This window comes from Prorops nasuta, unplaced genomic scaffold, assembly GCF_024137725.1.
Source record: "Prorops nasuta isolate Cenicafe-Biocafe unplaced genomic scaffold, Cenicafe_Pnas_1.2 PNAS00045, whole genome shotgun sequence".
Classification (NCBI taxonomy): domain Eukaryota; kingdom Metazoa; phylum Arthropoda; class Insecta; order Hymenoptera; family Bethylidae; genus Prorops; species Prorops nasuta.
The window spans coordinates 16,900-44,212 of NW_027116842.1; the positions used below are offsets into that span (position 1 = coordinate 16,900).

The 27,313-nt window shown below is 37.4% G+C and overlaps 3 protein-coding genes across 5 annotated transcripts; 1 reads left to right on the plus strand and 2 right to left on the minus strand.

Moving 5' to 3' along the window:
- Positions 1-804: 804 nt before the first annotated feature.
- On the plus strand, positions 805-1,783 carry kappaB-Ras (NFKB inhibitor interacting Ras like 1). Its single transcript, XM_066744592.1, has 2 exons — positions 805-1,036; positions 1,276-1,783. The coding sequence occupies exons 1-2, from the start codon at positions 938-940 to the stop codon at positions 1,780-1,782; spliced, it is 606 nt and encodes a 201-aa protein (XP_066600689.1). The 5' UTR covers positions 805-937; the 3' UTR covers position 1,783.
- A 2,018-nt stretch (positions 1,784-3,801) lies between these two features.
- Positions 3,802-6,680, minus strand: Fa2h (Fatty acid 2-hydroxylase). Its single transcript, XM_066744591.1, has 7 exons — positions 6,322-6,680; positions 5,793-6,215; positions 4,991-5,216; positions 4,722-4,882; positions 4,203-4,335; positions 4,007-4,126; positions 3,802-3,938 (listed from the first exon to the last, which is right to left on the minus strand). The coding sequence occupies exons 2-7, from the start codon at positions 6,021-6,023 to the stop codon at positions 3,853-3,855; spliced, it is 957 nt and encodes a 318-aa protein (XP_066600688.1). The 5' UTR covers positions 6,024-6,215; positions 6,322-6,680; the 3' UTR covers positions 3,802-3,852.
- A 795-nt stretch (positions 6,681-7,475) lies between these two features.
- LOC136784085 (sodium- and chloride-dependent transporter XTRP3) lies at positions 7,476-25,946 on the minus strand. 3 transcript variants are annotated; one of them, XR_010824367.1, is made up of 13 exons: positions 23,053-25,946; positions 17,105-17,337; positions 16,840-16,860; positions 15,863-16,084; positions 15,614-15,724; positions 15,259-15,500; positions 14,364-14,508; positions 13,990-14,191; positions 13,751-13,910; positions 13,472-13,634; positions 13,182-13,382; positions 12,268-12,366; positions 11,217-11,348 (listed from the first exon to the last, which is right to left on the minus strand). XR_010824367.1 is itself a non-coding variant. In XM_066744586.1 (12 exons), the coding sequence occupies exons 1-12, from the start codon at positions 23,303-23,305 to the stop codon at positions 11,196-11,198; spliced, it is 2,106 nt and encodes a 701-aa protein (XP_066600683.1). In that variant the 5' UTR covers positions 23,306-25,945; the 3' UTR covers positions 7,476-11,195. The 3 variants fall into 3 exon arrangements, 2 of the variants coding, with proteins under 2 accessions (XP_066600683.1, XP_066600684.1); XM_066744586.1 differs by lacking the exon at positions 12,268-12,366 and having other exon boundaries at positions 7,476-11,348; positions 23,053-25,945; XM_066744587.1 differs by lacking the exons at positions 12,268-12,366; positions 16,840-16,860 and having other exon boundaries at positions 7,476-11,348.
- Between the last annotated feature and the right edge of the window lie 1,367 nt (positions 25,947-27,313).

A 27,313-nucleotide genomic window follows, 5' to 3' on the forward strand; every position in this document is an offset into this window, starting at 1 on the left:
AATAATGTTGGTGTTCATGCGCACTGTATGCATGCGTGCGTTTGTTTAAGTATTTATATGATACAATACACAAGCGCCATTGACGTAGATTCTCAATCGAAATGTAACTATATAAGTAACTTACTAAATGGCATCATTAATAGTACCTCCTGGGTGATGTAGAAATCTATTAAGAATATCTATCATTTGATCATTGAAGCAGTCGGCAATATTAAAGCAGATATATATATATATATATATATATTTCATGCAAAAAAAATGGTACATATTATATTGTATTAGTACGCATATTTATTTTTAGCAGCAGAACTACAATAGGGAAAATAATATTGCAATTTGCGTACTTTAAATAGTTTAAAATTCAATACACAGGGTCATTGTACTCTTCTTTTATAGATCGAATAAATTTAATATTTATTAAAATCAACTAATTACATTTTAGTGTAACACTTTCGACTTATTATTTGGTAATAGTATATTTAAAATGACGTTAAACCTATAAATGGTACATTATATTTATACTAATATATTATTATTATTCATATGGAATTTTTTCAGTATTAACAATAATACTAATGCTGATAAACATTAATTTGGTGCCACGTGTTTTATCTGAAACATAATAATTACGTACGCCGCACTTGGCTTAAGGTGCGATCTCACGGCCTGAAAACCTGTCGCGCCTGGCTTAATTGTGGTAGTGAGTGGAACACGATGCAACTGAACAGTCAGTCGAAACGTGTTCCACACACAAGCCAGGCGCGACAGTTCAGGCCGTGAGATCGCACCTTTAGGCTTGCGCGCGCAGCTACGATCAGCGACTGCGAGCCCACGTGATATGATGGAGGGGATAGGGCTTGGAAAACAACCGAAAGTTGTAAATCGTTCCGAGCCCTGAGTCTTATTTAGTAAACCTGTCATTTAATAGTTACTAAATATGGGAAAGACAACAAGAGTAGTAGTCTGTGGAATGAAAGGAGTAGGAAAAACCGCATTGTTAGAACAGCTTATATATGGAAGCATTAACTCGAACACAGTAAGTTTATAGGTTATGTTCCTCTTTTCAAATAAAATAAACCTAGGGACGCTCCTTCTATTAATAAAATAAAGCTTATATATTTGTTTGACACTGATGTTTCGTTTAGAATGCCAATTTTGTTAAAGCTATTATTGTTTTTTGGATTAGACCATTGTCCAATGAGTAAAAATTAATCTTTTAAAATAACCTTTTCTATATTGCAAGAATTCTTATATTTTTATTTTTCCTTGTTTCAGGAAATCCACCCAACAATTGAAGATATTTATGTAGCTAATATTGAAACGGATCGAGGAACAAAAGAAAAAGTACGTTTCTATGATACTGCAGGATTAGAAGCTTTGCAAACCAATTCAAACAATCAACAATTAGCAAGACATTATCTTGGGTTTGCAGATGGTTATGTCTTAGTTTATGATACGACTAAATCAGAATCTCTAGATGTTCTTTTTCCTTTAAAAAAGGACATTGATAAGAATAAGGATAAAAAGGAAATAACGATTATAGTAGTTGGTAATAGAACTAAAAGCGATATGGATCTTAATAATCTGGAAAATACAGTTAGCAGAGCAATCAATTGGTGTATGAGAGAAAAATTGAAACATTATGAAGTAAACATAATGAATAGGCAAAGTTTGTTCGAAGGATTTGTTTATTTAGCATCAAGATTAAACCCACCTCCAAATAAGAGTACATTCCCACAATTAAGCATGGGACGAAAAAATTTAAAAACTGAAGTTTCTTAAGTCATTAAATAGAAATATAGTTATTCTTATATTCTGGAAAGAATAGAAAACTTGCTATGTGATTATTTTTTAAACTGACATTTCAGTATTGACAAATGATCTGAATATTTACAAATACATTAGTACTTAATATTTACCAATTTATTTATTAATATATATTGCACTATTTTATTAAAATTTGTTAATTTATATATATTTTACAATATCTCATTAAGCAGTGTACTTAAAAATGTAAGCATTTAAGTTAATTTTATGCAGGGCAGATTAATATCAAATGTATATTTATTATTTTTATACAATTTTATACATAAATTAGAAAATTTTAATTATAATCTTTACATGCAGTTTAAAAATGTAATAGCGGCAGCCTTTACTTAATAAGGGATTTTTAATTAAAATTGTTTTCATTCCTAAAAATAGTACATTCTCGGTGTAAAGTATCTTTTAAAAATATTATTTTTATATTTTTGGTGATAATTAAGTTTTAAATGCAATGCTAACTGATTAAATATAAGTAAAATATCGTGTGGTACATAGTAAGGGTTGATTATGAAAATTGTTAACATGCTTACTTTACCAAATGATAAATGAGAAATATTGTTAAAAACATGGCTTCTATATATATGATGTGCTAGATGCACAAGTTAATACTAACTAAACACATTGCCGACCACTCGGGGGAATCTCCCTGTTTTTTAATTGTTGTCTATATTTGAGAACTTTATTGCAATTGTCGCACGTAGTGATGCCTATGAGAGTCTCGTGTTCGAGAGACTCGCGCGAGACGAGACTCGATACAATACCTGAAATTTTTGTGGGAGACGAGAAAAGATTTTTCTCAATCTTATATCGAATTCCGACCGAGAGTCTTGTAGGTCACGCAGAATTCGCTGAGCTTACATTAAGAACATTAATTATTATAAGAAAAGCTAAGTGTTTATAAGGTATGATTTCTGTAGGAAGAAAAGACAATCTGGCCAAGACAAAATGCTTTCCATTAGTTATTATTGTCGTATGCGCTATTATGTGTATAGGTATCTATAAAAATTATAAGAGAATCATTGATAGTTACCCCTGTAACGCTATACCAAAACCTCGTAATAGATAGAACGTACCGACTCTTTCAGCTTTCACGGTGTACTTGACGCTATGTCTGAACTTACAAAAAACAAAGGTTTACCGCCCTGTGTCATCTAACCGCTATACTGGCCTATTCTAGCAAATTCATCAAGAAACAGAGTGATTTAGATTAGTACATGCGAGGAAGTCAGTCCTACTAGTAGTTCGCTTGTCAGAGTTCAACAAATTTTATTATTAAAACTAAAAATGTGTGCATAAAAAAGGAAATTCAGTGAATTAGATTTTGACGATGTTTGTGAATGCAAAAGTGAAAAAAGTGTTATCTCTCATAAATGCAAATTCGATGATTTTTTTATTTTTCAATTGACAGAGACTACAGGGACTAATCGATATCGAATAGCCACATGTAAGACATACATAAAGCCAACAAAAATAAAAATGACAAGTGGAAATAAGAGTGGCCTAAATAAACATTTAAAAAGTAAGCATTTCAAAGCATATACCGAGTTATATTCAGAGGAATAAAGTTCTAGTGCTAGTTCTTCTTGTCTTACAGTTAATAAAATGTTTGGTGGAAAAAAGGTAAGACATATATAAAAATGAGTTGTAGTAATATATCGAATTTATCGATAAAAATAGGCGTATTAAATATTTTTCGTGTTGTAATATTAAATACCTAAATTGGGAACCGGTTTATTTGATACCAGATTTTGGGACCTGCGAGATTCTCGAACGAGATGCGAGACAAGACGAGACCAATAGTTGTGATACGAGACTCGGGACAAGACTTTTTATTTATTTGATGAGACAAGACGAGAATTTTATAAAGTCTCGTCTCGTCTCGTTAGTCTCATGGACATCACTCTGGCACGTAAAAAATGTTCGGCGGGTAGGATATATTCTAATGTAATTCGTTCGGTCGGCAATGTATTAAGTTGATTTATCTACAAATATACATAAGTTTCGGATTAATTAAAATAATTTAATGTATTACCATTCAATTGGTTTATCCAATGCTGGTAAATTAATACTTGTTTCTAATATGTAGTCCCATAATGTACTACTTATACCGAAACCTAAAATTTATGTTTAAATAAATAAATGTTTTTTAACTAAAAGGGTCATTATTAAGTTTATTATTTACCTAATTCGTGATGTGAAAAATGATGATAATTGTGATTTCTTTTCATGTTATAAAAATAAGTTCCAGGCCTCGGCGTTCCATAGTGTAAGTAATAATGCATTAAGTCGTAACACATGTAACCTTAAACAAAAAGTTACACTTTTCGAATCTATAACGTAAATATAGAAGGTATTTATAAAATAATCTTATAACATACCAGATATTCCACCAGTAAAAATAAAATTCATCATAGTCAATGGTAGAAACGTAGTCCAAATTGATCTCAAGACTAATACTACAATTATACCAGCTAAAGGGGGAAACACTAATCGTTGGTTGTCAAATGGTGCCTATATTTACAAAAAATAAATTTTTATTATCACAATTGTCTTAGTTTAATAATTAACATATAATCAGCGCGTAGCACATTTCTCAATAAATTGAAATATTACTGCGTAACACGCATCAAGGTGCTTTTCTTTAGGATAATTATTTTATTAAAATATTTAAACAAGAGCACACAAATTATCTTTAATCTTTATAGCTTGAGCAGTTCATTATATATATTACAGTTACACGTGGAGAGATTCGACAGATTCTCGCGCCAAGTAGTAAGAGTAAGCGATAAGCCAAGCCGTGATATCATATTGCTACGTAGACGCGAGACACCGGGTATCTTTTACTCGTAGACAAGCGATTCTTACTTGATGCGCCTAGGTATATACACCGCACTTACTTTGTGATGTACACCGTGTAGTAAAAAATGGAGCGTAATAAGTACTTTGGAATTAGACGGAGGTTTGTAGTGAAATATTTTACGATGCAGGACATACTCCAAAAATGTCCATATTAATACTCCAACGGCATAGCTTACAAGTACTCCAACAGTGTGATTAGCTAAAAATGAAATAATAATTTGATTATAGAGTTGATGCCCGAGTGCAGCTTTAGGGATTTAAAAGCATGCAAAAAACAGCTTTGAGAGATTGGTCAAAGATAATGTACCTATAGAATCAGGAATGTCTAGCGTGCAACCTAAGTAAAAAAAATAACAGATGGTAGGAATCCAGAATATTGGGATCAAATACCAAGGGGTGACAGTGAGCAACTCCAACAAATCGGAGTAAAATAATCGAATGGGGCGATTGACTGGTAGATTCACCCACTCCCAATATCGATTTCCTAGAGAGCTTACTTGGCGTAATAACGGTTTATTCCAATCCACGAAGCTCTACAATATAGGCGCATGCATATTATTAATTTAGCAATCCTTATATCGCTCTTGGAATAAATGAGAAATTATTCATAATGACCAATAGCAAAAAAGTACCAATTTATTTTATCTCACATTGGTCCTTCAAATGAAAGATCACTGTATTGTCACTTTTTTGTTATACATTTATAATGCGGTTAAAGTCATGCCATATAACCTTGAGAAACGAATAAAAAATAGGTTAACTACGACATATTAGTTTTTTCAAATACGTTATCTATTGCTAAACGTAGAAAGCTGATAGCGCGTATGCCTTCACTCTGCGACCACTTGTCTATAGTTCCATTATTTACCGTAACTTTTGCAAACTTTTAGTTTCCGAGTTTCGACTAAAGTCATATGTGAACAAGGAGAGATTGCTGTATAATTTTATTTTCATAGAGGTTTATTCAAATAGTCGAGGGAAAATACAGAAATGGCAACACACAAGCAATGTCAATTATTGAGGCATCAAAGAAATTAATGGCAACAAGTGAATCATGGCATTCAGCGTCTATTTAACGATTTATGACTTTCCATTTTTTAAACACTCACCTCGTAATCATTGTAATCCTGTTTTCTATTTATAGCAAATTGTCCCAGCAAATGGTAAGCGGCTCGCGAGTGCGAATGGACTTTTAAAGGTGCATCTAAACTTTTGCCTTGATAACCGTAGAGGGTTTTTCTCCCACCCGGATGAAAACGAATAAACTCATGGATGTCGTAGCGCTCTCCTTGAAACTTGACGAGAAACTTGTCGCCAGTTTCTTTCTGGTCAGGAACCATCTCGCTCTTCTTCTTCGGGCTCTAATGTCGTCTCTCCAATTTCGACATGCGAATTTATTCCTACTAGTACTAAAAAACATGGACTAGATTCGAACGCCTTACTCCAACAGGATATAACAGATGCACGATGTTCTCTTATCACATAATGGAATAGAGTTAACGTATCAACCAGTTGCAAATTATCAATTGTACCTAGATATGAATATCTCTAAATAATATTCTATAAGAGGAAACGAGATTACAAATCAAGTTTTCCAGATTTCCGCATAATCAGCTTGTTATCACTTACTCATCTTACCTTCAAAGTTAAATCCCACTTTTGCATCTTCCAACTGATAGAGCATACCCCTGGAACATTTTACTTTATCGTTTCTCCAAAATTTTTATCACGCAAAATTATGTTCCCAAAAGTTGATCTTTGATTGCCAATTCTCGCTCTTTCGACGCCAGATAAAATTCATTTTTTTCCTTCAAAATCAAATTTAGTCGATAGCAAGGAACCTTGTAATTTTGTCGTTGATCGTTAGTTATAGTAAGAAATGGTTTTCATTTATTTCCTAGTATTCTTTATTATGTCAACAAGATTCAAGTACTAAAGTCACAAAAGGCACTTTCACCTACAACGATCGAAGACCGACTGAAGAGCATCAAGCAAAACTGTGCGATATGGCTATCGGCTATATGCACCCGTCGAATATACAAGTACACCGGTGCCACTACTTCGCGCTCTATTTTCATAATAATAATGCAACTATTATTGCAGTTCGAGGCAGACCGAAGAAATTTGCTTAACAAAATATACGTTGAACGGATCTACAGGCAAACCTATATAGAGCAATAAGATTGTTATGTAAATTTAGACTGCTTAACGATGATTAAAAAAAAAGAGCTAAAAAAAACTTTTAAATAATAAAGTTATATAAAAATAATTATAGTCAACAGTTCCTAATAGAGATCACCGTAGAGTGATCTTTGTCACGATCGCGAAACACTTGTATCTAATCGATTTAGTCGATTATCAAGAGATAATATCTTTTTGATACTAAACTCGCAGTGCCGATGACTCTTGACCTGTGCAAAAATTGTAACATTTGTGTAAAATATAAGAGCAAATAAGGAAACAAATTAATTATCAGCAATAAATAAGCTTTTATTTAAATACTTTAAATTGTATACAATATAACCTATATATATATATATATATATATGTATATATATATATCTAATTTTAAAGACTACGATTCTCGCAATAATACTCAAATTGTCGGAACTTGACAGGCTGGGCACCCGCGCATTTTAGTAAAATACGTCAATATAGAGCTTCCACGTTAATATCACCATTATTCCTCGACATAAAACAGTATCTTGGATTGATTATAGAAAAATGTCAGCTGAAGCGGCATTGTACTGAGAGTTTCAACAGAAGCAGCGAATAAATCAACCGTGGTCAACTAATTTTAAAAATATATATTTTTCTTTCATAACTTTTAATACATGCGAGTCCAATTCTTTTAGAAGAATAAGGGAGAGATGAAACAATTTCGAAACTATAACGTGTATTGTCATAAATAGTTTGGAAATAGCTTTAATGCGTAACAAGGTTTTATTTTCACATTATTCGAGTTTATTTATTGACTATAAGAATACGATTTGTTCAATGCACAAGGTATAACTTGAAGATAATACCAAGATATGCCACCATACTCAACCTTAATCTAATCCGTACTGAAGCAGCTTTCAGTATATATTTAATACTAATCTATGATAAAGTACAGAGTATTTTTGTTGAGCCAGATCAGTTCTGTTTTTGCTTTTTAACCTTTCATCATTTCACGAATATTGCGAGAGGGAAGAATGTTGAATTTTTTCCTATGCATTTATAACAAATTATTAGAAAATTTATTTTGATTTTCCTTCGTGACGTGCAAAAAGGTCAACGTTAAAACCAGACTCGCTGGCCAAATGTTTTGTTTTGTCCCGCGTATTGGCTGTTTTCAATAAATAAAATACTGCATTATACTGTACGAATTGGTTATAATATTATTAATAAAATTTTAATGTTTGTCCGCGCACGAGTTACGCAAAGTTTTACTGTTAGTTTTTATTTTTTCCTTTAGTTTCTTTGATCAACTGACAATTATTTTTTTTTTCTAGGTTTTGTTTAGTTTTTTTTTTTTTTAATGTAGTAAAACACTTTTTATTATACGTATTTAAAAATAGGAAACAATAGACGGTCAGATTTGTACACTTGAAAGAATAAAAAAGAACTATGAGCTAAGAATTAACAAGAGTATACATACATGGTATCTTTAATTATTTCTTGCTTTTAAGATCTCTGAATGTATCAGAACCGCACCACTTTGAAAATACTTGGATTTTAATCATGGAAGTAATAGGAACCTGTTAGTCGTATTATCATTGGAATTTATCATGATAAAGTGGGAAGGCAATAATGCATCGTTTGAGAATTGACTCCACATTTTACCACATATATCCTTCTCTAAATATACAAATTATCTGCGTAGGTAATTTAACTTGACACGTTCGTCGCCGATCGCGATTCGCTTGGGATTCTCGCGGGGCCCAGATCCAGATCCAACTGTCGCAACGTAAACAGATCGATAAATGGGAATAGCAATGATGTAACTCGAGTAGACTCGTACAATTCGATTCATTGTAAAGAATAAAATGTTTAGCTCTGACACGGGGAAAGCGATAAGCTTTTCTGCTAGAGGACCGCATTGGATCTCTTTGCAAATCCCTCGTTAAATCCTTCGTTCAGTCGAGAAGCATATTTTTTTTAGACGCCCCTCAGTTTTTCGTATTTTTATGTCGTTCATCCTGTAGTTATATATTTCAATGTTTTGTTCATTAAATTTCTTTGAAAAATCCAAACCGAAAATCCTGTTAACTCGAAGAAGAAGAGAATCAGCAAAATATAAAATACGGGTGACCGAGGGCCCCGCGGAAACACCCGTCTATAGTTGTTCATCGGGCATGGCTGACGCGGCGACGAACGTGTTAAATCATTCTTTATGGAACGTTAATTGTATTCATGCTGGCTACTATATTTCGACGATGGAACAGATAAGTCAGCTGAATGACGAAGACTTTTCTATTAAACGAAAAATGATATCTCTGTACAAAAAAAAAAAAAAAGACTGATTTAATATAACATCGATAACTTTGTCATTTTTTCCTAGAATAGTAGTAACGGAGGCGACGAGCGCCTATAATTTAAAATTGGCAACGTGTATACCATTAATAAAAATATGTGACACTATGACGATCGTTTTATAATAAATAAATAAATAAATAATAACACAATTGAAATATATAAATTTTAGTCCAGATTATAGTCATGGAGCAAAATGATACTTTTCTGAGAGAAAAAATAGTATAGGAACGAAAAAGTGATAGCAAGAGTGAGAGACGGACAAATTTAGTAGTGGATTTTACACGATCATATAGTAGAAAGAAAAGTGAGAGAGATTATCGATATATGATTGAGAAATATTTATATTTACAATGACGTGCCTTCTCCCGGTAACTATATAACGCAAAGACTGTAATAATCGAATGTATTTTACACTTAAAAATATAATATCTCAGACGTTATCGGACCGCGCGTTTAAACGCGAGCCATAAACTTCGTTAACTTAATTTTTTCACTGAGCTTGCGCGGTCTCTGTTTAAAACTTACATTAATATATTTTATATACTACGTATGTACATTATAGGTACAGCTAGGACAGACTGACCAACAATAGCGTTTTACCTTCGGGGACTGTACTGCTGTAATAAATTTTGCTGTCGTTGTAAAAAGAGGAAAATTAGATCGATCTGAAAGGAAAACTAACGTTTTCTCATCAACTGTTTAAATATTTGCTGGACCGGTAATTGCATCAAGATAATTAGCAAGGTGCATGGTATTATTAGATCGATTGAAGCATAAGCAAAACGAAAACAGAGAGAAAGCGGAGAAACGTAAAAAATGAATACGTGTTTAGAGCAGCTAGTTTGTTGGTAGCCTTGGCGTAAATTTGGTATACTTCACTATTAAATATAACTGGACCAGCCAAACAATAGCCTACTGAATTTTGGTACTCCGAAGGCTCGATGCCTCGCGAGTGAAGCATATACATACATTCTTATTACAATCTATCTCTCGTCATTGTGAGTTAAACAATGGTCGCGACGTACACGTTAACCGTCCACCCACGTAATAAAACATGGCACCTTGAGACATCCGGTTTACCGCTTAGCACACAAGCTCGCTTTTTTTCGCGCTATTTAAAAATTGTCGTCTATATGCCATAGCTATAATCTATAAAAAAAATACCTCGACTTCGCGTCGTCTAATACTATGCTATTGCCCATTATACTATAATCCAGTGCCACTTTCCTCAAATGGCAGTTTAATTTCTTGATTTCGCTTTGTGTCTCGCACAATGCACTACAAAATTATGTCCTGTTTCGCTTAAAACATTCATTAAAAGATAAAAAAAATTCTCATTCCAATATCAATGTATAAAATGATAATTTTAACAAATATATGCGTCATTGGTCTCTACTGAAAGATTTGCTGCGACGCAAAGCGTGACAAGAGCCGAAGCATCGTTGAGAAACTTTAAACTTCCGACTTATTGGCAGATTCGATATTTAAAATTAATCGTAATCCTAATCGTACATAATCATGATCGTAATATAAAATAAATAAGATAGACGGACAATCTGTTACGGCGTGTCTACACGAGGACATTACAACAGCGAGTTAACATAGTTATAATTTCCATCCATGTTTCTAAAATTCAATACTATCTAATTAATCTCATTAAGTGGCTACGGCCTTTCATGATTGCATCTTGCATCTCCTAGATTTTTGCATTTAATACGAAACTCATCAGTGCTAAAAGTATTGCTTTTAAAACGTTATTCATCTTTCGTTCATTCGTTCGTACGCAGTCGGTGTCTGTACTCGATTCTTATTGACCTTTCGTCTCTCCCTCTCTCTCTCTCTCTCTCTCTCTGGAAAAAGACTCAGTCGCGTGAATAGTTACACGCAAGAGCAAGTGTTTGTGTGTGTGTGTGTGTATGTGTGTGTGTGCGAGAGAGAAAGAGCCTCATGCTTTGGACCTTCGAGTGGAAAATAGTTAATCTGCTGATTGTTGCTCAAAAGTCCATCACTTGCATCTTGAAAGCTCTGCCGTGAAGCTTGTTCGGTACGATTTTCGACATGGTTGGTGCACTATTGTTGTCATCGTCGCTGTTCATATCCTCCTCCTCCTCTGGAAAGTCCTCCAACCGATCGTGATATTCATCCAACTGGAAAGAAATTTTTCTCAAATTAGCGCATTTCTCTATTAATAATCGTGAAAATGAAGAGAAAAGCTCTGGAGGCCTGCCAACGATCGTTCAAAAGCTCGTCTCCGAAATCTCTTCCTTCCCCACAACGCGTCTAATCGATATCAATTTTATCACTCATTTGCCATGCGCGGTAAAACTTGATCAAACTTCACAATCGTATCCATATTCCAAATTTAAACTACACCGCACTGATATATTAATTAAATGAACGCGATTGTGGTCTGAGCTCCTTCATCCGCGCTTTCATTTATCTATATATCTCATTATTACTTCATGCTGTAGAAAAGTGAAAGTGGCAAAAAATAGTACATGATTCATGCTCTACCAGCAGATCATTTTAAATATTCACATCCGCCTTGCTCGCTATGCTCATACTCGATCATGCATCTTGATTATACTCGCAGCTTCTAATACCTAATTTACTATATGTATGTATGGTATATATAGGGTATACTCGTACGATAGATATGAACAGCCGAGGGAAATGAAACTACTGTGAAATTTCTCAATTACCTGCGAAACTTTAAAATTTATGCAGTAAGTTGATACAGCGACACGAAAAGTGTACTATCGCTTTTTAAATCGATAACGATGATGAGATGTCGTATGCAATGATACATTTAGATGAAATCGTTTTGAAAATACTTCGACGAGCACAGTGCCTTTCCAAGCTTGCGTGTTTCAAGGGCTATATGGCTATGATAAGGTGTGCATATATAGGTATAGCCAATGGAAATATGCACGTGGAATGAGGAACAAGAGCCGAGAGAACATTCATAAAAGAGTGCAGGAGAGTTGCACTGGAAGAGTTATAGCTACTGGCAAACTCACATTGTTATAGCTTATTGGCGTAACCACAGATAGAGAGGATGCTTACCTACAACTGCAGATCAAATGTTCAACGTGTGTACACCGAGGGGTACTCTTAATTGGCCCACCATGAGAGAATCGTTTCTTTACTTTATCCCACAGGCGACTAAGAAATTAGTACATAAGGAAACTGACAATTCGCAAGGAACACGTAAATTGAAAGAAAAGAAATGCGAGTAGCAAGGCTGTGCGACTAATCGACTCGGTGCGTAATGTGCAAGTCGAATTGCGCTGTCCATCTTCCATGTACAACATATATCAAAAGCTTATCGGAGTTTCCGGCTTAAATGTACAGTCGTTTATTCGCACAAGCCTGAAGCTGGCTGATGATCGGTGCAGTAGTGAGACGAGTCTCGATTCGTGGTGCACAAATTAAGTTTCTATCACGATGGGAGTCGCGTACGGTGCAAACGCGGTTGTTGTCTTGACAATCGCGTTACAAGTATACTCGGAAAAGCTGAGTGGAACTGTACCTCTGCCAAGTGGATCTTACGTTGAACTTAAATATGTTTAGGGACATTTTAAGGTAATATACCAAAATACATCACAGTCAATCGTAATAAACTCTATACCAGTCTCGTAGCAAATCCAAATTCAATCAAGCTCTTCACAGTTTATACTCATATACTCAAATTACAAAGCTACAAATATTATACATATAAACGAGGTTTCTCGACAAAATTATACCGAATATTAATCTTGTCTATATGTACGTTAATATTAAACAAACAAAACCAACAGTTGATATCTACGTATCAATATAGTAACTAAGTCTTTGAGAGTCGTGTTAAACAATGGTACAAGAATAACTTTAACTACTGGACAATATCAATGACGAAGGGAGTAGCTCTACGACTGATAACACGATAAAGATCTAGTTGCAATGGAAAGATCAAAGCGCAACGGTGAGAATGTACTTACATCGACATCACCGATCATTTCCTTGGTCGAAACTGTTGTATCTATACGACGAATGCTACCTTGATGTATGTCGACATCGAGTTTCACGCACTGGAATCTTCTCAAAAGGAATACAATCGGTATTGGTGCGACACCGGCAAAGATAATGCAGACTGCTATAGCTAATACCCAACTTGGATAATCGGCTGGCACAGCAACACCCTGCAAAATAATAATAATAACAAGTTGTCCGGTAAAGACTCCCTCGCCACACTCGTATATCCACATAACAGGTATATATAGAATCGTACCAGTGAAGCGTTCCAAGCTGAATACTGCGGTTTTTTAATAAACATAGACGCGATACTGGAAATTAAAATGGCAACCATGATAATAGGCGCCAGGAATCGCCACGTGACTTGCCAATATATTCCTGGTCTGTACCCTGTCATTTCTTCGATATCTTTGGAAAACCTGTGCAGACATTGAGAGAGTTTCGTTAGTTTCGCCAATTGATTCAACAGCGAGGGAAGGATGGGTCTTATGATATAATATAATTGCTTTCCCATTCTGCTACGATCGATACGCACTTTTCATGTCCGTAAATAAAGACCACAGCAATCATTTCCATAAGAGCGACCATGACGAGACCGATAGTACCGGCAAAGCTATCAAACATTTTAAGCCAGTATTCCCCTGCACCAGTGCAGAAGATAAGACCGACCGAGAAGCATATGACACACACAACACCTGTAACGAAGAAAACAAACGGTTTTACAGATAATTGAAACGGTGGCGGATAAAGGAGTGCGAGTTGTGACCAACTAACCTGTCATGTATTGTTTCTTTATTCTCTTAAAGAGGTCTATATCGAAAATAACGCAGAGCATTCCTTCGAGAATACCGATCTGGGATCCAAGGCCAAGGGCCAGTAGCATCAGGAAGAAAATGCAGGACCAAAAAGGAGCACCCGGTAGTTCCACTATAGCTTGGGTGAAGACTATAAAGGCCAACCCAGTTCCTTCGGCAGCCTGCAAATCATTATTGATTAACTCGATGAACGCGAGTGACTACATAAACATGCGTCATGCTCGATAAATAGTTTAATTGTATGATATTTTTGCTCCTGCATAACACGTATAGAGATCGATCCGAAATTTTCTCAGGCATAACCTAGCTACCACAGTAATTTGAAATACTTACATTGTCAAGCTGATCGCTGAGGCTGCACTTATCAAGGGTAAAATTTGCAACTGTGGCGTTGAAATTGCTAACGACCAAATCGTACTCTCTGTCGGTGACGTTTACATGGGAGAGATATCCGTTTTCGACAAGTACATTCCGATTACTGAAATCAAATTATCTCATTGTATCGTTTCGTTACTCAGCGTTAGCTCATATACAGAGAAATGCTTCTGTCATTGATTTTCTTCACGGAAATAGCAACGTATCTTTGATTTTCATTAGAAGCCATAAGCTATTTCTATGTGCCTGTACACCATTTCAGTCACGAAATCCACGCTTTTGTACAAAAGACGCGTGCCACTGGAGCAAATTCTTGCTAGTGTTTAGTCGTTCTTACGTAATATACCCGCAGTTTGTACAGCTACCTATTATTATTGGTACAAGCTGAGATTTTCAGAGTTAATTTGACCTTGAAAATTTTCTCACGAGATATCAATTATTTCCCTATGAAATGTCTATAAAGAATTTAATTATATTTCTAAAATGTATATATTTTTTAACTTGTGAAATAACTCGTGATTAATGAACAAGTCGCTGTGCATACCGCGCGCGCTAAGGTCAGGGTGAGATATCGTTTGTCCAGGAATTGTATAGTTTGAGCCTACACGAACGACAGGCGCAGACGTGAATTTGACGCAATAGCAGGCGAAACGTTGCAACGGCTCGTTCGGTATGCAAATTACAATTTCCGGTTGAAATTAGTAATATCTCTCTGAGGATATTTGGCCACTATCCAAATTACGGTAGCTGTTTCGTGATTTTCGACAAACTGATCAGCCGAGAGCTCTAACAGCTCTATAGAATCAATTAATGAGACGTAGATACGTTCGCTCCGGAAAAGTATTTTCATTACCTGAGCAGGCACTTGTCTACGTTCGACATTGCTTTGAAGCCCAAAATTGCGAAAATGACGACACTGGCATAAATGGCGGTAAAGGCGTTACATACGCTCACCAGGATTACATCTCGCACACAGTTGTTGTTCGGTGTGTTGTAGCTGCCGAAAGCGATCAAGGAACCAAAGGCCAGTCCAAAACTGTAAAATACTTGGGTTGCTGCGTCCAGCCAAACCGTCGGTTGTAGCAATTTTTCAACCTGCGAGGGAGAAGAGCGTTGCGATAAACGCTCGACGTATAGAATGTAACGTTTGATGATTAAGGTAGACTTATCATGGATGAAAAAAATATGGGAGAGATGTAGGGACCCACCTTTGGCGTATACATGTGAGCCAAGCCATCGCTTGCACCTTTCAACGTTATCCCTCTAATAAAGAAAATAGTAAGCACCAGATACGGAAACATGGACGTAAAGTAGACAACCTGTTGAAGGAATTGGCAGTTATTCTTGAACTCTTGCATCATAAACTATTTTTATTGTTAAACTTGGTATATTAATATATATATATATATATATATATATATATACATATATTTTTAATAGAGGGAGCGAAAGTTTACCTTGCCGGATGATTGTATCCCCTTCATAACGATGAAGAATACCACAACCCAACTGAGTAGAAGGCAAAGAACGATCCACCATTTGAGACCTTGACCATCGTCAATGGACGGCGCTGCGTCCAACGTTGTCCTATACCAAAAATAAGCTGTTTCCGAGCTCTTGGCACATTCCTCCACTGGCTTCGAGTCGACTTCTGGACATTGCGCCCAAGGTAAAGGCTCCTGGATTACGTTGAAAATAAAAGTGAAAATGTTTAGTAGACAATTTTTATACGAGCCAGTCGCTCTTCTCTGTATTCGCGATATTCAAAATTCAAACTCGCATGCCATGGCAAAGACTTTATATTATATATATATATATATATGTATTATGTATCGATTGGGTTTAATTATATTTATGTATACAGGTATAGCGAGCAAAGATCAAGGACAATGGAGAAAGAGGTAATTATACATATATATATATATATATATATATATCCAGAATATGCAGCACAATTGCAATGTCACGATATGTATCGTCAATTTTCTCTCAATGAAAGATAGATCTAAGCAATAAGTAAAGCAGCTTTTCACACATGTTATAGAATGAACCTTTTTTTTCTCTCTTTGAGCACATTTTCTGAATATTCTTTTGGCACAGAGTCGTTCAGAAAGTATTTCATTGAGAAGAGTAAAAAGGAACAGTGGACTAGTATCTTTATCGGGAAAATTAGAAAGCCTTTTGCGAGTAAGCTTGACACATCACACCTAGCGATGCTGTGAGATGACTATTCGGTACTGCTCTGTTAACCCCGAGTCTCTTCCAGGCCATCCTGGAAGAAAGTCAGCGCTCGCAGATGACAGTGATGAGACGATGATGTAATTGCGTGTGCTTTCTTTCCCTTTCGCAGACACTGCCGTAGGAGAATCGCAAGCCAACGGAGGTTAACGAGAGAATCGACTTCTGAACAAGAAGTCGTGTCTTGGGTACTTACACCGAATTTAATCGAGACGGCCTGTCGGGATGCATGGGAAAAACACAAAATCTCAAATTAGCTCATTCATGTTTACAACTATTGGTTATTGGTGTGTGTTCTTACACTATATAAATTACATACAGGATGGTATAGGAATATCTTATGTATATATGCAGAGGATCAAGTTACAACGATCTTATCGTGTTAATTACAGATTTGTAACAATTACAGAGTGTAGGCAATTTTGCTATACCATATAGTTAAAATCGCTATATATACGTACCCCCAGAGAATTGAAGAGGTAATAGAAGCACCAGGTAATTATAACGTTATAATACAGTGCTACGAAGAAGGTGACGATGCACGATGCGATTCCTATACCACCTAACCAGGGATGTATCGTGTTCCAGACACCGAGAGCCCCTTGACGCATCCTTTGACCGAGACCCAGCTCGATTAAGAATAGAGGCACGCCCTCCAGGATGAGCATCACGAAAAAGGGAATGAGAAAAGCTCCTGCAACGAAGCAAAAAGTCAAATTCCTTTAAACACATTATATATATATATATATATATATATTAACATAATAGCTATGAAGATAAGTAAATTACTTGGATAATCGCCAAGTTTATTCTTCTACTATACTTTTAAAAGGATAAACTTTTGCGCGCAGCTATTAAACTTATAAATGCACGTAGCAATATTCCGATTAATCCAATGAAACTTTGGTCATTTCAAAATCAATTTCGATAATTTAAAGTTTAAGTGAAAGGTCGAAAGAGTAGCACCTATATATATATATATATATATATATATATACATTATACGCTAACATGTTTTTTTCGCATTGACCAAGATATTTGTTGTGCCATTGATTACACTGTCTATCAGTAATTAATTAAGACGCTAATCAGTTACATACGTCTTTGGAAACGTCCACGCGCGAGAATACTGCATTTTTACGTGTACACGCTATTTCCGCGCGTAGATGTACGTGACAAAAACACAAGAGTGGTTCAAATTTTTTGCAGCTTTAGCGTAACTCGACGAGTCTTTGACTCAGTTGTACCGAACAATAAAAGAGCTGACGATTATCTGCAATGATGCATGTAAATATAAAGCGTGTTTCAATTCGTGCAGCATTTTTAACGTACCACACATGCACTGCGGCTTCGTTGTTAATGATAACTTTATTATAAACTGCGATTGCATCTATTTTTAACGTCGTGTAAATATTTAAATTTGCGATAGGGCAGGGTCTTACTTTTCGCTCGTATCGCCCCCTTTGATAAACGCTTGATCGATGCTTAACGGAGAAATACCTACATTGGAAAATAAACGAGCTTCCCATGTGGACAGAGGACTCGAATGACAAAATTGATCCTGCTCTTCAAATGTTTGCCACCCGATAACACGTAATTAAAGCTTATCAAGCGATATTGCAAGATATATTCATAATATAGGAAGAATTAAATTTTTTGCAAAGTATCGAAGGTATACATACGATCGAGTCCCAGACGGTATATATATATATATATATATATATATATATATATACGGTGAATGACTAGCTGTATATTTAGCGGATCTCTCCAATCTTTCTTTCTTCTCAAATTACTCGAGTTATATTATTACCGTCGAGCTCTTATCGATTCCAGTGGCAAGACCTCGGCTGTCTCGCCGAAGACTGCGGCAGCGATTACTGGATTAACCTGGAGACGACCGAGACACGATCGGAAGAGCGAGCATTGCTTCGCGTTACAACGTAACGCGTTTTGACAACCATGCGCTTGTATATATACCAAAATCTCTGGGCGAGATTATTAGAATTTGTGTGTTAGAGCCTAGAACTTAACGAGGAGTGACGATAAGTGCTCCAGATAAGCCACGCGAAAGCCTCCTCCCATCCCCCCTTTGCACGATCCTTAATGACACTTTTTACTTTATTTTTACACGCCGAGTTTAATAAAACTTTTTTCATCTCGGAGCACATCTGTCATATTTTTCTCTAGGACACGGCTATGACGCAACCAAAGATATTCATCCCTTATACAAATGCACGGATGCGTAATAGCTTTTCCTCTCTTCGTATCTCCAGGATTTATTTGTTTCTTCCACCAGAGTGCTTTACTTGGCTTATTCCCATCATCGACGTGGTAGTATTTGCGAATAAGATACACGTTCACGAGTGTCGTGCCACGCGAAGCATTAATTCTTTTGCGTTCAACAGCACTTTATTTAAATCATTTTTGTACCATCGTCCTCTTTGCGCATATATATATATATATAGCACTGCATAATATCCTCAGCGTTATCTTGTAATCACCATTATACGCAATATAGGTTTTTCGAGTCATTACGCGCATTTTCTATATATATATATATGTAAAGAAACAAGGAGGAAATCGATTATACGATACGAAATACCAGAAATTTTCTTCGTGTACATGCAGTCTCGCTCTTGATTCTTCAAAAGTTCTTCAAACGTACCACGCGTAGAAAGGCTAGATTCATGTTAGTTTTTTTAGGCTCTAGCCCCTTTTGGGCAAGCCCCCTCAAGATTCGTCTCATTCTTTCGTTTCTCCTTTTCACTAGCTTCGTTTTCTCCCTCTCTTGCTTTTGTTGCGCGAAACTTACACACACATCGGAAAGATCATAGCCTCCGATGCACCCATACCAACACGTTGGCGCGTCTCTCTTCATCGTCGTCCGTTTCATTTTGCGTCCTTGTTTCTCCAAGGGTTCAGCTTCGAGCGAGCAGAGTGTCTCGTATTGATCGAGCTACGCTCTTGCTTCACTTCAACCCTCTCCTTTCATCGCGTTGCTCTGATTCTCTCCCTCTGCTTGCCTGCCTGCTGTTGCCTACAGTGCCTACCACTACTTCTAACACCACTCCCTTTCTCTCCGTGCACAGAAACTTCACGGAGCGACCTGGTCTGGTCTGGTCTGGTAGTAGTCCTCTGGTACAGGGGAGATAGTCAGCTTGTGCATCGACATCCCTTCGTCTAGCAACTATCCTATATAGGCACGATTTGCTTCTACATACTCGTATAATCGTCATAGTCCGAAAAACTGAGATTCCAAAGCAAAATTCTCATTTGGTTTATTATTATCCACGGATTAATAGCTTCCAGCTGTAGATTACATCTCTCAACTGGAATATATCTATAGCATCCCGTTTATTCATCCTTATACTCGCGTGACCTACAAATCATTATCCGTACTGCTCCCTACACTATATATCCATATATTTTTACCCTAAAGCTCTATCTACGTCTCGATGAGGCACGCAACCGATCCGCTTCTCCGCAGCCGAAACTCGTTAGCCCTGGTTCAGGTTCCGTGACGCGACCCTAATAAAAAAAATTCTTTCATCTACAACGAACATTCGATTGTCAATTGTTATATACGAAATTTCACGAATATATATATATATATATATATATCTCATGAATTTATTCAGTTCTGCTAGCTATATTGATGGCAAAAAAATTAGGTACAAGTTTAGATATTGCTTTTGCAAAAGTTTTATCAAGCTTTTTCCTACATAGCTTTTCGTCTCGAAAGTTTCCAAATAATTGTTTTATTTGCTTTCCTTGGATTCACCATGATAAAGTTTAATATGCGCTTGATTGATATATTTCACAACAACCCTCGAAGCACATGGCGAGCAAGTCACGTGTTTGCTGTGACGAGAATCGATCGGTACGTTGTCCCCGGCTGTGCGGAAAATTCCATTGAAAACTGAGTCTTTCATTTGCGATTCTTGGGATTACGTTGCGAGAGTCACGATCTTATCTTAATCTAATTTTTTCTCTCGGTCGCTAAATCGATACTTATAACGTTTGGCGTGGGACGTTTCTAAGAAACGCAAATTCTTACTTGCTTTTTTTGGATTGCTTATCCTTTGTGAAAAAACGGTCAGATCTAGCCAGCACGGAGTAAGAGTTTATAAAGTACGTGCATATATATATATATATATATATATACAGAAGACTATAGAGAGCTATACACGCGAGTAATATGCCGTGGCATCGTCTTGTTATTAAACTCTGCAATCAGAGTGAGAAGGACCAAAAAAGAAACGTCACCAGTTTAGATCAATACACGGCAGTGTGGAAAGGTCAGAAGCACTTATACATTATGACACTGCGTCTTTTTATGGAATTCACAAGTTTCGCATTCCATGCAATCGCTCTCGTTATGCCATCCTTAGATACTTCATACTTTATTTCAAACCTCTACCCTCTACTATATCTATACGGCATCCACGATTTTATTATTCTTAACGTTTGCCCCCGTTCAAAAATATTCACCATCTCAACGTGCAATCTATATTTCTTTCATCAATTTACCGTATAGTTTATTACACATTTTTTTTTATTTAGTTTACCTATACCTTTCGCAGAAAAAACTCTATTTCCGGCGTGGTCGCTTCAACCGACCTGACACACAGCCGCCTACCTACGCCACGACACATTCGAGTATATATTTTTACGACTAAACAAAATTGTCATTTTAGAATTTATAAATCGATCGATTATATATATGCGCATAAATGAAATACGTTTCTCCGTTACTCTTGTTTAACGCCGTGGAGAAAATATGAAACGTGAAAATCGTGTGCAGGTATCCAGAATAGATTGCGCAACTATTTTAACGGGATGCCATGTACTGTATATACAAGAGCGAGCAGAGGCACTCAAAAATAGGTTATGCTCGGAAATGCGTATCGTGCATGGCGGAGTACAAGACGCACCGAACAATTTGTACTTTTCTAAAATAAAGCTTGCCTCAAAGCTCTGCGCGATATATATATATATATATATATATATGGTTTCAATAGCTTCTATTTTGAAATGGCTGCTATTATCCAGTAGTCGCAGCATCAGCGATATTACATGCATGGCTTAAAATGCTTTTTCCACTTATCTAGATTAAGCACGTAGAGGCAGCCATGCGTGAGAAAATCAAATTATTATTAAGTTGATCTGTTTGTTTTTGAAAAGCGTAAATTTTAATGTAATATGCCATTGGGTGAAAAGTAAGAATAAAAGTCCGTGGAATCACTGATGTCAATGAAAGCGAACATTACGATCGTTATCGCTCGTAATCGGCCTTTCGAATATGGTGATTATTTCACCCACGACGCAGTGTCGATTGACCCTTTCTTTCTCCACCTTCGTACGCCATTAGTAACATTTTAACGAACCATCGATTTCTAAATGTTACACATTTTAAATATTATTTTTCTACAATTTTGGCAAAACTCGGTTACAGTGAATGGAGTAGCACTTCAACTTTGACATTTTAAATACGTTTCGTACGATTCAGTTCCGAAAGCTGTCAAACATTAGACAGGAAATTAAGGATGAATATAGCAGAAGCGAACGAGCTTTTGTGCTATAAAGGTTGCTGGCCTAGATAAGGGACCTTGATCGACGCTACTAATGTCAGAGATATCATCAGCATAAAATCATTAGAAATTTATCCAATTTAAATAGCAATAATTGAAATTAACACTAAACAGCCAATCTAGAAACGTAATAAATTCAGCATGATGATTATACCAGCAATATCGATTTATAGTGTTAATTGGCCACAATCAGACTCGCTTCTCAAGTTTCTCCCCTAAACACTCGTTGTAGCGCATTATACGGAATACTGCTGTAATTCTTATTGAAATAATTTAGTTGTAATTGACGGGGAAAAAATGTGGGAAGGGCAATTTGCATGTTGCCGATTAATTTTCTTCCATAGAATCAGCCGAGTTAATCCGAGTTAGTTGCTTCCCCTGTACGCGAAGAATTGATCGTAGCTTTAACGGAGAACCTATTATATAATCTCGCAGCCTTCTCAAGGATAAATCCAAATTACATATTATTTTTTATTGACGTAAATAGCGTATCTCGTTCGAGGTACTTAACGAAAAGTATTGCTAAATTGAACAAAGTTTGAATTTGTGAATTTAGAGGAGCACTGATTTTTGCAGGTAATATCAAGCGATGAAAAAGAAATAGGCGCCGCGGGTATAAAAGAAATTCACCGGATTGATTTTTCACACCACTTCTCAGCAGTGCAAACACTGGGTTTCTAAATATTTGTATTTTTGAAATAGCTTCGAGAATGTTCAATATCATAAGTTAGCGAAGATTTACTTTCATGCGCTTACTACTAACGCTTTTAGCGTATAATTAAAATAGTAATTAAAAAAGTATATTAAAAACTCACCGCCTCCGTTTTGTTGACAGAGGTATGGAAACCTCCAAATGTTGCCAAGTCCCACGCTGTAGCCGATGATGCTGAGGAAAAATTGCATCTTTCCGCTCCATGCTGCTCTATTATCCTCCTTCGGCTCTTGACTACCGGTAGAAATATTTTGACTTCCGCTCACTACAATCGTTACATTATGTGGAGCTTGTCGATCATCGTTCAACGGAGCCAGCTCATGCCCATTTCGATTTGTTTCTAATTTTGTAACCATTCTTTCGGAACTCGAAATCTTTAAAAATTTATTTATTTCCTTTGTTACTCGTTAATTAAAATAAATCAATTTACGGAAGCTCTCTTCTTCTCCTTCTTCTTCTACCTTAAAAATCACTTTATTCTAAATGCCACTCTTCTCTACTCTTCTCTTCTATGGAAAATGAATCGTCTGTTGATAAACAGACCACGCAAACTCTCTTCTCTTCTCTTCTCTTCTCTCTCTCTCTCTCTCTCTCTCTCTCTCTCTCTCCCCCCCTTTCTCTCTGATCCAAGCTTCGTTTTCGGTAGAGGCACTCGAGTAACAATGCGTCAGCTTATTACGAACGAATTGATTTCTAACCGTAGAAATATCTATACACTCTTATCTCGAAGATTTATATATAAAAAACGCCAGTTGTATTACGAAAGGCATTTCTTAAACGAGACTTCTCAGACTTTTCGTGTAAGCTTGGGAATAGAAAATAGTAATAAAGCACGGTGTACGCGGAAAGAGAGCTTCTCCATTCACAATCACAAAATGGGATGAAAAGTACTTGCGCTGGATACTGGATTCGGAAGATAATTCCTTCTGGCCTGGAAATCCCACGTGCTAAACTGAGAAGGCTGTGTGTAGTGGAAAAAGAGTGCCAGTCTTTGAGCTCGAGAAATGGATTTTCGTAAATGTCTCTCTTCCTCGACCTTGACTAAATTCAATACAAAGTCGAATAATATTGACGAGTCTTCAACGTTGGCGATCTTAGTCGACTGCTCGTTCCATCGAGGTATGTATGTCAGTGTGTGTAATTCCTTCGCATTGATGTTTCCTGCAAAGCGGTAGCAACGACACGATGACGAAATTGGCAATAAGAAGAGAGAATCGTCCGAGAGATTGTTTCACGGGGAGCTCTTATCAATGTACTCCTCTCCGCCAAATGCCAGAGAGCTCTCTAATGTTGTTGATGTTTATACCTCGACGTTTAAGTCCTGAGTGAACCGTGACGCGGCGCTGCTGCTTAAATTGTCACTCGAACCTCGGGGATGCTGCCTTATTCGATTGATCGTGCTTCTTTAATCCTCTCCTCTTTGACTCCCTCTTCTCTCAGCTGCTTCTCTCCCTCTCTCTCTACTCGCAAACCGATGTTTTTCTCTACCCAAGAATTCACTCTGTTATTTCGTTAAGTCGTTCGCGATGACAAATCTAAACTGCCTGCTGTTCCCCGACACATTTACCAAATCCTCCTTCCTTCTTATCCCTAGTGACGCGAGAAGAGATTAAACAACGAATGACTCCTCGTACCAAATATTCGATATTAAAGACTCTCTCTCTCTCTCCCTCTCTAGAAAAACGTGTATCGCGAAAAATCAATGTTACGTGCCTCAACCTGCTGTTTGAGGAAAATAGATTTGAAGTAGAGACAGGAAGGAAGCTTCCCGCGACTCGATGGATCTTAGTGGGCAATTTCAAGGTATTCGACGATAAACATTTATGGCTATGGTAATGACGTAGGGACGTTAAGTGACGTAAGAGGTGGTGCGCAGCCTGGTGGGTGGGAAGCGCGATCCAAAGCTACCGAGCAAGGATGTTGACGTGGTTGATGTCTGGTCCGGATTGGGAATGGATCACCGGAAATATGTCGTAGGAACGTCGCAATAATCCAAGTGAGTGCGCTTCTCGCAGGAAGTCGTGTTCCGACTGAGGCAAGTACGCGAAAGGAGGCAAATCTTATTGTCGAGAAGGCCGATTGATCGATCCTCGCAAAAGGGACCAACGGTAACTCCGAGTTGCGCCTTGAACCGCTGCCTCCCGTTCGGGGTTCAAGGTATTCTCAGCTCCTTTCTCTCCCTTCGAGATCTCTCTTCGCGTTCTCTATTCGTCGATCCAAAATTCAAGAAAATTCCTCTTATCTCTCTCTCTCTCTCTCTCTCTCTCTCTCTCTCCCTCCAATCCAAAACGCAACCCTATACTTATAATCCCTCGATGAAAAGCAGCGAAGCTCTGGAAAAATTGCAATATCAGCTCGAAAAATCTCTTGAGCGAATCTGACTGGGTTGACTGGCTGGAAAAGTTGAAAAGAATCGTGGTCCTAGTGATGCTGAGGTCGTCCTCGATTTTAGCGTCGGAGTGATGATCCAAGAGAATTACTTAAACTTAATACTTTTGAGATTGCGCAGGCTGGTGTTATATTCGGTGTGTATGTGAGCCGGCCTTGTGGATTTAGGACCCATGTATACCGCTTAGGCTCTTCCTTGCTAAAACTTTGTCACTCTCTCTCTCTCTCTCTCTCTCTCTCTCTCGCCTCCCCCTTGTTTCTCGTCTCCCTCGAACACTCCCGCGGTTTACAGCAATTCTGCCTCGCAGCGTGCTCCGCCGCGCTGAGACTGCTCCAAGAGAGAGCCTCTTCAACCAGTTCCTCCTCCGCTGGATTCTATTTTAATCGGTATATCTCGTGCAGGGGCGTTTTGGTTTCGAAGCTGCGAGGTTCGCGTCAGCACGATGCGTGCTGGTGGTAGTTGCGTCGGTGCTATGTACCGCGCGTTGTTGGTAGTGGTGATTATCGTTCCACCTGGACTCTGGCACTTTATGCTCGATGAAGCGCGTTCCGTACGAACGCCGATGTCGGACTGAAATCTGAATCGACTTGGAGAGCCATTCGTGCGGTCGTGCCACCTAGCGAAGAAGCCTCTGGATGGAGGGCTCCTGTTTCCTGCCGTTTATTCCGTCACTCTCATTGGCCCAGAACGGCCGCCCGCGTGCCGCGTGCGCCTTCAGAAACGCCACTCCAGCGCCCCCCTGTTCGATCCTATAGTCTGCGCCAGCGTCGTCCTTTGCCGTCGCGACGCCACCGCCACCCCTATATATATATATATATATACCATGCAGTATCTATATACAGCAACGCGATACAAGATAGTCCCTCTATACTATACATTCCGCTTTCCACTTTCACTATATATATATATATATATTGAATTATTAAACAAAACCAATTCTCTCTACACAGAAATTAATCAATCTTCATCGTCCAAGCAGATAATTCATAAGCCTCGGAGAGTGTGCGACGTATATTGGATCGGATATACGTGAAAGATCATTGATTATGGAAAAGTGGCGCTTAATGCGAAGATACTGTTCGATTGGTCGAAGGCCTGGCGATCGATCGATACCTCGTTGAGAGGGCGTAACGTGTGTGTGACGACACGACCAAACCACCCACGCCTCTCCTTCGTTTTCCGCTACCTATCCCTATATATCTCTCGTAATTCTGGTCGGTTGATCGTCGTCACGTGACGTAGCAGCTGCTAGTAAGCCCTCCTAACGTATATGCGTAGTGCAAAGCACCCTTACCCTACTTCGCTCGCATCTACGTCCGCGTTCTCTCTCTCTCTCTCTCTCTCTCTCGCTCTCTAAGATTCACTCGTTTTCTCCATTGAACTTTTTCTCATTTGGAATTTCTATTAAATATAGTCACGTGTCTTACCCTTGGGGTATGCTCGAGCTCACGCCCCATAACGTTATCGGTCTCTCGACCCTGTATGGGAATCATAGACCAAAAAATCTACATGTCCAAGGTATGCGTGAACCACATTCGAGTTTCCTGCAAACAAAACAATTGGACCATCAACCCTCCAACCAGTTACGCAACCTCTCCCCTGTGACCTTGCTTGCTTGCTTGCTTTGATATTTTCAATCAATTCACCATATTTGCTTCTCTTAAATCGCCTCTCGAGCAATTGCAGCTACAATTCAACAGCATACACATTCAAATACAATACTCATTAACTCTTTTAAAATCAACGACAATATTTTCTTTCTGTTATAGTAAACAAAGTAATTAAAACTCGAGAACTTTGTTTATGACAAAGCTGAACTATATACTTACTCTTTCTCCATTTACGATGTTTTCACATGAGAGTGTATAGATGGTTTCGTTTTGGCTAATGTCACGAAGGATTATCATAAATGCTGAAAGAAAATTATACTGATAGCTTATGTAAAGCTGTCCTCTATTGCTGGTTAAGTGGTATG

Excerpts from the sequence above, each read along its gene's own strand:
- LOC136784085 (XM_066744586.1), bottom strand. The coding sequence starts at position 23,305 with ATGGTTACAAAATTAGAAACAAATCGAAATGGGCATGAGCTGGCTCCG. Across the intron at positions 15,725-15,862 it reads GGATACAATCATCCGGCAAG|GTTGTCTACTTTACGTCCAT; the intron begins GTAAACTTTCGC and ends TTCCTTCAACAG. Across the intron at positions 13,911-13,989 it reads AAAGAAACAATACATGACAG|GTGTTGTGTGTGTCATATGC; the intron begins GTTAGTTGGTCA and ends TCTTCGTTACAG.
- kappaB-Ras (XM_066744592.1), top strand. The coding sequence starts at position 938 with ATGGGAAAGACAACAAGAGTAGTAGTCTGTGGAATGAAAGGAGTAGGA. Across the intron at positions 1,037-1,275 it reads GAAGCATTAACTCGAACACA|GAAATCCACCCAACAATTGA; the intron begins GTAAGTTTATAG and ends TCCTTGTTTCAG.
- Fa2h (XM_066744591.1), bottom strand. The coding sequence starts at position 6,023 with ATGGTTCCTGACCAGAAAGAAACTGGCGACAAGTTTCTCGTCAAGTTT. Across the intron at positions 4,336-4,721 it reads TACACGGTGTACATCACAAA|GCACCATTTGACAACCAACG; the intron begins GTAAGTGCGGTG and ends TTGTAAATATAG. Across the intron at positions 4,127-4,202 it reads TTTTACTGGTGGAATATCTG|GTTACATGTGTTACGACTTA; the intron begins GTATGTTATAAG and ends TTTTTGTTTAAG.